We start from the raw sequence: 11,622 nt of genomic DNA, 5'->3' as shown, positions 1-11,622 counted from the left end.
TGTTTCAAAGAAGTAGAAGGACATCTAAGAGAGTTACACCCTCTCAGTCAGCACAGAGACTCCCAAAGGAAACCCTACTGGGAGCACAGCACCAGCATGTACCACTRACTGGAAATCTCTTGGGAACAGCTACAAGGAAATTGGCACAGGTAAACAGTAAAGCAAAAGAAGTCACTGGAATTAAGAACTTAGCATTCAAAATTATGAAGATGCATCTTAGTGAAGAAAAGGAAGAAGTTACAAATTCTAAGAGAATAAACATAAAACTATWATTAGATTAACAATTGCTTTGTAGATGTTGTGGCAAAATTTCAAGGTGTTCATTTTCCCCATAAGTAATTTGACTTGCCTATGACATCAAATGACAAATTGATGGCTTGATTCACTGGTTCCCCTGCCATTCATATCGTGCAGATCAGGATGAGAATGAATATAAAGTACTGCAGAATAAAGCCATTTTTTACTTGTTTTAGACAGTATGTATTGCAATGGGAAGTACAAGACAAAAATGGATCTAAGTGTTTCTAAACCATCTTTTTGAGCTCCACGACTAGTTCAGCCATATGAATCTTTCCCCATTCAGACATGAGAATGCCATTAATGCATGGTAAATCAAACTGCCTGATCTTTCTATCCATCCTGCAGTCACTTGACATGTTTATCTGTGCTTTATTACTCTCAGATTTGCTCCCTGATACAGCAGGGCCAAATCTGTCATGTTTGCAATTGCTGATCCTCCAAATTCACATGATCCCCACTTACATGCAACTAGATCCTGCCTAGTTATAGCCACAATTTGCTCCAGGGCCATGACCCCAAGAAACTATCTGTTCCTGTTTTTGTAGCCTTGCAATAAGGAAATGGAAAAACACAGCATTTTTTCCATAAATGAGTTGTGATTTTTAAAAGAATTGGCTAAGTATACATTACCTTTTGTTTACTTCTCATGACCTCTAGTCTGAACTCCACTGGAATTCAGTAAAATGCATTCCAGAATGGCTTGCATAAGACTTCTTAAATAAAATCCCAAATATGTCAGCAATGGGAAATATTTTYACCCAGGACTCTTTCAATTCAGAAAGAGAGTCACTAGCTTGAGGACAAACTGATCATCTATTTTTACCTCTGACCTGGAAAGGATTAGGAACACAATTACTTTCATGAATTCTTGAGCAGTTTCGCCATACTAAGCTTCTGCATAAATGCTTGCAGCATCAGGACCCTCCATCCCAGAATCACAACCTCTCTATATAGAGAGAGAAATATTTTGTAAACAATTCCCCAAAGAATTCAAAACAATCAATAAATTGAGTATAGTCAAGATCAATGGAATATGCATCAAGAAGACAGAAATCCTAAGATGATGAAGAAATAATTTGCTGCCTTTTATTTCCTTCACATTTCCATTTATTTCATCTATTTACATTCCCTAGTTCTTTATACGCATACATCCATTTTCTCTTCCACTTCATGCTTAGATTTTGTTCATGTTGTGACTGCACAYATCTCCAATTCCTCTCGATGGCTTGATATTTCCAATACCATATTTTAAAACATCAGGTTGTGCATTCTGTKCTTCATTGCCATTATAAAAATGTTTGATTCCTTTAAAACTAAAAGCAGCAAATAGATTTTTCAGAGGCAGATAAAATTATGGAGGTTTGTATTTTGCTTGTTCAAAAACAGTTCTGCCTTTCAGAAAACACTTTTAGGAGCTGCCTCTACTTTGTGTGGTGATATCCTGCAGTTACATCAGGTTTTGGTTTAGTGAAAAATTTAAAATATAATTTACTTTGCATTAAAAACAGTACAATCGTGTTTTGGACAGCAATACTTCTTTAAAAAAAATAAACAAACAAACAAAAAAAMCCCAAAAAACCCTAAAAAACCCTAATAAAACCCAAGAAGACATTCCGAGGTTCCTTCAGTTGTATCAGCCTGTTCCTGGCCTATTCTTCAGTGTCACAGAGCACTGTCACTAAGTCTTCTGTAACAAAAAAACCCAAACTCACACATATAAATTCTGGATATCAATTAGTAATAACATAAGATGGCAAGCAGTGCTTTTTAAAACAAATATGAATTTTCACTTGATTTATTATGTCCATTAAATATTTACATAATTGCATTCTAGTAACCTAGTTACTCTCTAGGTAAGGTATTATATTATAAATACTCAGAACAAAATTTTTATTTTATTTCTTTTTTTTTCACTATTACAACCTTCTCAATACAATTACTTTTCTTTCAGCTGTAAGACTCTCAAAACACCATTATTTTGAGGCCATCTACATGTTATCTTGATTTATTTCATTATCAGCCATTAGGAAAAAAAACCAGTAAGTCATAGACTCTAATTTTGTTAATGGAACTTAATGCAACTCTAGGCAATGTGAAACTAAGTAAATAACCCCTTGCCCCTCCAACAACTGTGAACAGACTGTAAGAAAACTACCAGAAAGTACATCTCAGAAAACTGTTAGAAGTGCAAAAAGTCCATAAAGTAGAGCACACGGGTATGCAATCAGGAGCTGCTGCCCTTCCATAGCCAATGCAGAGGTAAAAATTTTGGAGGCTGACAAACTGCACCATCCAATAATAAACAGAGCCAACACAGTTCCTGGGACCCCCCTAGAAGAAAACAAAACACAGAAGAAACATGACAGACTCCATGTCATTATATGTAGCATCAAATCTTGCCAAACTCAAGTTCATGTCTAGCAGCRTATTCTTAAGGTAACAGCAACTGGATGAACCAAGAACTGACTGACATAATGAAAGTCAACCATAAAGCAAATTAAATTTGTAACCATAAACAAAAAAGTAATTTGTTCAGCATGGATAAAAGCTGCATCAGATGTATTGCTGAGTGGACTGTACAGATGCAGCAGATGCAGCTGCTAAGGTTTAATATTAAAGTTAGCCAATTTTCTATTTCAGAAATCATCTTATAGAAATAGTTAGGTTCTAAAATGACAGTACAGACCTACTCTTACACCAGGAAGCCTGGTGATCTGGAGGGGTTTCATTTTTGTAACACAGAGAACAGATGTTAAGTGTGCCTTCGACTCTGAGGGGAGGCTCTGGAAGACTCACACCAGCTGGATGGGCAGAAAGGTGTCCCAGAAAAAAAGCTGGATTGGCTTTTTAAAAAAAGAGAGCACACTAAGTACAAAATAAGGAGTGGGAAAATAACCACCAAGGAAAAATATTTTGCTCATCTTGGCAACCTTCTCTGTACACTGAAAGGACCATGACTTTTTACCCTATCTCTTGGTGACTGCTGGGCCCTATTGAGGTCATATTGGAGCACCTTTCAGGAGCAGGGTGGCCTGCAGAGCTGATGATTAGGGGACTGTGGTTAAAAGCCCACTAAATATTCCTGCAGATTACAGAGGGCTCACTATCAAACCCCATGGGAACAAAATCTTGCTAATAAATAATGTTTCACACATGCTTTACTTGCACTTTATTTGCAGCCTGGTTCTGTAAAATGCATGAGATCATGTGCATAATACACTGCTGAAGTACATAATGAGATGGCTGCTTTGCACACTTTTGCTGTGTCAGTCTCAAGGACTTTGAGAGGGAATAAACCTCTGCCACTTCCAAAAGGTCTTCCTGGTGCCCCAGTCTTCAAAAGCATCAGCATAACAGAACCAGAAGGGATAAACAGACTGTGTTTGCTTACTCAGGTAGCTCCTTTTATCAGAAATCATCTCCACTAATATCATTATTGCAACCAAACCATGCTGAATAAATCCTTATGCAATTGACTTAATGCAATCACATCACATAAAMTAATTCAATTCCTACCAATCTAGTCACCAGGACAATGAGATACTTGGTGTTGCCAGCTCTTGAGCCTTTGAGGAAGAAAGGAAAGAATTGATTTTATGGTGACTCAGCACCTCATTGCAACTTCAACAAGTTAAAATAAAACATTAAAGACCACAGGATTTAATTTACTTAGTTCAAGTGTTCTTAAAAATTCTATAGTGGAATTCAGGGAAATTCCATTGGGCTTTGTAAAGCAAGTTCCTGGCCCCTTCTCCAAGGACAGATGTCAAGCTGCTCACCCGAACAGTGAGACAGAAGCTCAGAGCTGGTCTGGGTTGGTCTTTGAGCAGGTACCCATGCTGGCAGAGGGATGGGATGCAATAGAAACATACTGTGAAATGACAATTTTCAGTTAGCATAATGACCCTTTAGGGGGCTATCACGATTTAGAGCTGTGGCTGCTCTGCTTTGCACTGAAGTCAAATGGCCTCTCATGGTTTGTTCCAGGACTGGAAAACAGCAAGATGGAAAGGTGACTTAAAATCATATTGGAATTAAGAGATACCTCTGTGCACTTACTAATTCTATCCTCGATCTAACAACGTGCTGCTGCCAGAAGGAATTGTTTGGCAGAGAGCTCGTGTCTGGCATTTCCATGAGGGTCAAATCCTCTCCCATGGGAGAAGGGCAAAGGGCAGATGTCATGCTTGCAGTGACCAAGAGGGCTGAGGGCTTTACTGGTGTGAGATTGAGGAGGAGAAACATTTGTGATGGTCCCTTTCCACCACTCCCTCACATCCTGCAGGTGCTGTCACCAAATAGGTCCTTTGCTTTAGCTGGGTCTAAGACTCTTTCTCCATGCTTGCATACATTTGCTTTGCTGTTTAGTTAAGGAAGCTGCTTTACTGCCCTATTTGGGGATTTGATATTAAAGAATTGTTGTTGTTTTCTGCAGGAAAAAAARTCTATTGATGTTTATCCCAGAAAGATGACCTAATAAACTTGGGCTCATAGATGGGCACAAATAAATCCAGTTCCACCCAAGTTCCAACCAAGAGAACTGGTTTTCTCCTTAGTACTATTCAGTACCTCAAATGTTCCATACTTTGCTTTATTTAGTTACAGAGCAATAGCTAATCATTAAAACTGAAAAGTATTTGATTACTATGTATCCATGCCATAGATGAGTGCATTATTTCATGTATACTTTTGGTGAAAAAAAAATTCAGGTTATTTCTTTGAACTTTTAAATAGAAACAATGTTTTTATAAATATTTGAAAAAATCATKAATATATTGATGCCTTTTCCTTCCCACTTTAAATAGGTTAAATAGTTTTAAAAATGAAAGATAATGAAATGTATATTGGATTTTAAAGTTGCTACTTAATTTTAATAGCATATTTGCAATAGTTAACCTGGGTACTTGCTGTGTTCAAGCAGTTTCATATACCAAATGAGGAAGGACTGCAGAATCCTGTCAAGAAGTACTTAAAGTTATCAATTCATTTTAGAAATAACAATTTAATTTTATAAAAGCTGTCACACTGTAGTACTTACAGATTTTCAAAGTATGTGCTTTCTGTAAATTCACAGCATTTTACAAATATGTGGTGTGTGCTTCGGGATTCCTTGCACAGATAATAGTACCCTGCACAGTTGTAACAGCTGGTTTGGAATTCACCCCATCTGTCTTACTATTATGTCTGCACATTTTATTAGGCTGGATTATTAAACAGGTTAATCAAGAAAATATGGGAAGTGTAGGAGAACAGAGAATAAACAGCTTYTTCAGTGTCACCATCATCCATCTTATCAAGGACAGCTCAGAAACCATTTCATACATAGAATATGTTCACAGAAACATGCAACAAGAATTTTGCCAAAGTTTTATTCCACCACATAATTTCCTTTAAAAAATTAAATTTATATATATACACATATACATATACATATACATATACATATACATATACATATACATATATATATACACACACACATATAAGAATTCTGCTTTTCCAAAGAAAAACAGGGATACTTTCTTGTTCATCAGCTGTTAAGTTTCATATGTTAGCAATTGGAGAGTTAAAAATATGAGAGAAMAACAAAAACTAAGGAAGAAAACCGTCATTAATAACATGTTAACAATGGGTAAAAGAACTGCTCGAGGCCTTCAGGCAAGATCTGTAACTTGCTTGTACTTTGCTGTATGGGAACAGGGAGATTAACACTGTGTCTCAAAGGGCTTACTGAAGGAGGAGGAATGAGAAGATTGCCAAAAAAGTTTCCTATTCATAGGATATGACTGAAGAATTTCTGACATGTGCACAGATAAATACACCACTACACATTTCGTTTYTTAAAGTATTCAGTTTTTTTCAGATTTGCAATTGCACCATAACTATATCTCAAAATRTACAACCCTGCTATATCTCAAACACTTGTTCTAATTCTCCATATCATTAAGGGTTACTTGGCTACTTCATTTTGTCCCTCAGAAGTCAGTAGGAAAGGAAMCATAAAGATGGGAGGCCTGATGCTGTGAACAAAAGGCAACAGGAGAACGAGCTATAAAAACCCAAAGTTCAATAGTTGCTTTTAAAACTGAATTTACTCAATACTTGAGTTTGGCCACTGTTGGCTCAGCAAAACAAAAATCACATCTGAGGCTTCTGCAATAAACAACAGCACTCCCAGTCCCAGTGGAAAGCAGWGGAATTAAAGACTCATATCAAAATGAATGTGCATCAGCTGTCTCAAYACAGTCGAGTTTTTCTGTTTCCACATATACACCTAAACGAAATGGTGTTTTGCCTTACAGTTTCAGAAGCAAATTTCATTATGTGAACATTTAYAAAAGGTTTTGTGCAACATCAGCCACCTGACTTACTGCCCTTGCTAGGATTCCTGTTGCCGCAGAGCGGTACTTACTGCAGTGAGAAGATGACAGCAGAGGAGGACAGGATCACCATGGGCAGCAGGCAGTAGCCCAGGACACTCGCCACGCAGCCGTGAGAGACGCCCGACACGCTCATCAGGTTCAGCAGGGCGTGCATGGCGAGGCACCCGATGATGCTCATCCCGTACACGTAGCCAAAATGAACTTTTCCTGCCTGGAATAAATACCAGCAAGCRTGAGGTGTTGGCAGTGAGCAGTGATCATAAGTGCTAGGAGGAGACAGAATGAGGTTTAGGTTTGTTACTTGTTGTTGTTGACACTCTGTTGACACTCTGCCTCACCCACATCAGTTCAGTTGTGAACCACAGCCAGTACTTTTGGGTGATTTTTGCATAAAARTAATTGCAAGGTGCAACTGAGAAAACGTGCTTGTCACAAAGTTACAAGGCTGATTCTGAATCTTACTGTCATTGGGCTCTGAATACAACAGGAATTGGTTGGGAGACTTGGGAAAATATAACTGGCAACATAGAAGAAATTATGGAAAACACATTTTAGTCATTGAAAATCATTTTAGTCTCAGGAAACAAATTTTCAATAAATGTATATCAGGCTGAGAAAAAATGCCCGAAGTAATATGATGACCCAGGTTGCCTGATGTGATTCACATTTTATTACAAACCTTCAGCTTTAAGCAGTTCTGCAAAAAAATAGAAAAATTTGTTTAAACTATGCTGGTTTTCAGGGTGAATGTGACCATTCTTCCCCTTGACTACCATGAGAAAGACACATCTCTGTGCTTAGATCAATGCAACATGTTCATTTCAACATTAACTTGAGTTGTAACTGTCAGCTTGTGTTCTTTTTTTGTTCTAACAAATGAAAACATCCCAGATGTTTTTTTTCTTCTAGATTTTATTCCTTTGTTTGAATTTATTGCCTCTGAAAGGTACCAGCCTGGCAGCCTGGAGCTTGATGTTTTCTAATTTATACACAAAGCTAGTAAGACAGGCAACTGTGGCCACACCACCACCGATTCCTTTATCTCCTGCCATCATTTTGAAGGATCACCTCCAGGCATAAGGGCATTGTTCACTCCCCAAAATAAACAGTCACAGAAGACTGTTAAATAGTTTTCTTCCTTCTCTTCAAAGTTCTAACAAATTAAATACTGAATGTTGGCTATGCAACATTTTCACATCTGTACACCAGGGAAGCATTCATAAATTAGAAATAAACACTTTATTTTTTTCTTGGAAACATTGTTGGAGCTTTTATCATTTTTTGTGACATTTGCTAGTATATATCCCATGATGGCCCAGGAGGACTGAGACGACCTGTGACTTGAYTTATCCATACAATTTAATGAAATCTGGGGGAAATCAGCTTTCAGGACCTGCTTTTTCTGCCCTCTCTTCCTGTATCCCTGCATGAGGAAACTGATCACTGGATTCCAGCAGTGTCTGAGATACAGAGCAACACAGTGGAGAAGGCCTTGCCTAGTGATGACACAACTGAAAGTSCTGATGCTGCAGGCTGGTGGCAGCTCACCAGCTCTCGTTGGAGGGCAGTGCTTACACGAAGGGCAGCCGGAGTCAATAAGACCTGACTTTGCATCAGCACCGTTACCCTGCCTGCAGCTTGACCTGGCTCACTGCTGAGCTCTCCTCTGCTCCCAGTCCTCAAGGTTAAGGCAGGTACAGCCAGGTATCCTTCCAGAACCCTGAATGCTGGCCTTTTCCCCATTACTGTTTTCCACCATAAGGAATAAGAAATCCACCTATTTAGGCACAAAGTCCTTGGCTGGCATTTATTAGCATCTACTGGTATAAATGTATCAGGAAAAAGTGCTTGAACAAATAAAATTATTGATAGCTATAGATAGTATGGAGACCGAAGCAAGCTTAGATGATTATCAATTAGAATTTCAGTCATTAAGGATATGCAGTAAGTTTAACACTCACAATGATGGGGGGCAGCCTTTGCTATAGACCAAGTAAAGCTCTGTCTCAAATCAGATGCATCAACTACAAGCTATATTTTAGACTCTTTTAATGTATTTAACTCTTCCACACGGCAGTATTTATTAGCCTAATTTAAGATGAAGAAATTCCTGAGCCAGAGATGAAGGGAGCACTAGAACCATCAGATAACTGAAATCTCTGCTTAGTGAAATGTTGGATTATGGTGCAAGGATATGAGAGAAGGAAAAAAAAAAATAAAGCAGCTGAACATGTTGGTTCCGATTTTGTTCTTACTTAACATATGTAAATATATTGACTCACACACATGGGAATACTCCCAGTTCACAGTGATGTAAGCAAAACCAGAATCAGGCTTGATTAGTCTGACAGGCTTTGATGAATGGAAAGAGCTAAATTTGTCCTGCGGAAGGAACAAGGTTAGGAGAAAGTCAGACTTGATGCGCTTGTTTCATCTGCCTGGAGTGGGTACTACCACCTTTAGCTGAAGAGGATGAGGAAGTCTGATTTCATACAAATGACAGTGAGAAATGCAAAGCAGCTGAGACACGGGCTTCTGCTAAATTTTGTGCTGCTGTTGTTTCTCTGTTTATAGTGGGGCTGCCCTGTTTAAAACTAAAATGAGGAAGAACAAGTCCTGCTGCCAGGCTAGCAGCCCTTTCCCCTTTTTCTCTGAAAGAACTGATATCCTTTGAAGAAYATATTTGCATAATTTTACATAGTTAAAAAGCTGAAACTAAAGAAAATGTATACATTATTTTTGGAAACAAGATCTCAACCAAATTATGTTCCTGGTGCTATCAGAAGATACTTATTCAAGTGCAGAAGGATATCATAGTTTACACAGCTGAAGAGACACATTAGTGYTCAAAAGCGTCTGAGATAAAATGGTTGCCTGAATTTCTAAGATAAACCCATAGACTTACTGCTGTGAAGTTAGGGCACAAAAACACTGGATTGTATCAGAGCTGTTCTGCTGCCCTAAAACTGGAGCATTGAAAAGTCTTGGTTTTCTAATGACACTTCAAGTGCGCAATATCCCAGAAAAAGTATGATAATTAAAGTAATTTATTTCAATAATAATGGTTTAATATTYATTATAATTGTTGGCTATTCAGGGAGAAAAATCAACAGGAAACAATTTTTTCCATTCTTTCTTTTAGCTTTCCTTCCATTTTTTAAATTATAATTGATTCAACTTTTTCTTTTTAGTGCCCTCATACCTTTATTTCCCCAGGTGGAAAATAGCCTGTCTTCTCTAGCTTTAACCTTCTTTTCCTTTTATTCCTTTTTCCTCCTACCCCTTCCACCCTTTTAAAATATTTTTATAGCGACATAAATAATAATACTACTTGCCATTTATATTGCAGCTTGCACATTCAAGGTACTGCACTGACTTTACAAATTGAGTAAGTACTTTCAAGAATCTTCTGATTCAGCACTATTTATCACAGAGGAAATGGAGAATTAGAGCCCCTTTCCTTTCATCTCTGTTGCAGAGCAGTAAAGCCCTTCTCAGAATAGTCCCACCTTATCCCCGTCTGATGAATTGCTGCTGGCAATCAGAGCTGTACTTCAGCAACTCTGGAGAGCTCCTGTTGCCAGTGGAATAGAGATAAATTTGGAGTTCAGTACAACCCCGTTAAACTTGTCTCCTGTAGGAAAGCTCTATTCATAAAGAAGGRGGTCAAACACAGGCTACTATATTTTGTTAAGTGGATGATATAGAACAAAGAATATAAAATAAGAAAGAACTAGCAAAATTTATAGGAAGGTATGGCAATTTTAAGGGTGGAAAGATGACTGTTTCCATTTCTTTTTTTCCAATTATTCGATCTGTATAAAGATTTCTTTCATATTCATATCTCTGGACTCTCTAAAATAACATTGAAAGAAGATAATGTCAAAACAAGAGCAAGAGTGTTAGAAAAACTGGGCTGGCCTGCTATGCCTTTTTATTCCCTCCTTTGAAACCTGTTCAGAATCTCTCCAGATTATATATRGCATAGATCTGTCCCTTGTTCATATTAAATCCCATCCCAAAAAAGGAGTCTCTTCTTTCCACTGGAAGTAATACATCACTCTACCTGTGTCACCTTTACATTACGCCTAAACTTTATGCAGGTACTTTCAGAGTAAGGACACWTTTTAATACATAATCTCAGAACAACTGGCAGTAAATGAGTCATTTTATGCCGGTGCTACATTTTCTGCAACTTCACACTCATTATCACCTAGGCATTAGCTTGTGAGAAAGAAACCTCTGAAGATTTTTACCACATCCTACCATCAGCAATGTTGCTCCGAGGGCCAAACAGAAAACCATAGGTCCAGTGAGGTCTGTCTCATTCATGATGCTGCCATCTGCAGGCTTCATCGGATTTAGAACCGTTAGTGTTTTTTGCCATATGTGCTCGAAATTGATCCCAAGCTCTGCAACAAGAAATTTCMGGGTTTGTAATTGCTCACAAGAAGACAACACTTTCACAAAAACCCATTAGATACCACAAAACTACAAAYAAATGCTTCAATGAAGAAAATACCGTACAGGATGACATATTCTGTACTAGGAACATATTGTTCCTGCTATATACCCAGTATGTCTGAGAGTCAGCTTTGATTCTAAATTGGAATAATTATTTATTAAACCAAATTTTAGGTGGTGAACCAAAARTGCATTCAGCATTTTTTGAGTTAATATTTGTTTTTCCTATATTTAAAACACTGATATCTAATGCCATACTAACTTAGATGTTRAAAAATATGTAAACTGACAGTAACTGCAGAATTTAAGATCCTCTAGAGCACTGAGGACAGAGATATATTCTTTAATTCTGGCAAATCTGATGAGAAATGTGTCTTATATCTGAACTGCTAAAAGCACTTAAAAATGACATTTGTCCCATCAAGCCAAGTTAATACTATTTTGTACAGTGCTTTACAAGCTTGGGGTTTGGGGG

General features: G+C 37.7%; 1 protein-coding gene across 1 annotated transcript in view; it reads right to left on the bottom strand.

Annotated features, from left to right (window-relative positions):
* Positions 1-1,861: 1,861 nt before the first annotated feature.
* The window catches only part of YIPF7 (Yip1 domain family member 7), a 12,539-nt gene continuing 2,778 nt past the window's right edge, over positions 1,862-11,622 (bottom strand). The window contains exons 3-5 of the mRNA XM_057384555.1: positions 10,950-11,095; positions 6,713-6,894; positions 1,862-2,631 (exon numbers count right to left, since the gene is read on the bottom strand). Coding sequence (XP_057240538.1) covers positions 2,469-2,631; positions 6,713-6,894; positions 10,950-11,095 — 491 coding nt within the window. The 3' untranslated portion in view covers positions 1,862-2,468. The remainder of the gene's footprint in view (positions 2,632-6,712; positions 6,895-10,949; positions 11,096-11,622) is intronic.

This window comes from Malurus melanocephalus, unplaced genomic scaffold (genome assembly GCF_030028575.1).
Source record: "Malurus melanocephalus ecotype Western Australia unplaced genomic scaffold, MMel_1.1 scaffold_719, whole genome shotgun sequence".
In the NCBI taxonomy this organism is placed as follows: Eukaryota; Metazoa; Chordata; class Aves; order Passeriformes; family Maluridae; genus Malurus; species Malurus melanocephalus.
The sequence above is the reverse complement of the archived record's forward strand: the minus strand, read 5'-3'. Positions and strand labels throughout refer to the sequence as shown.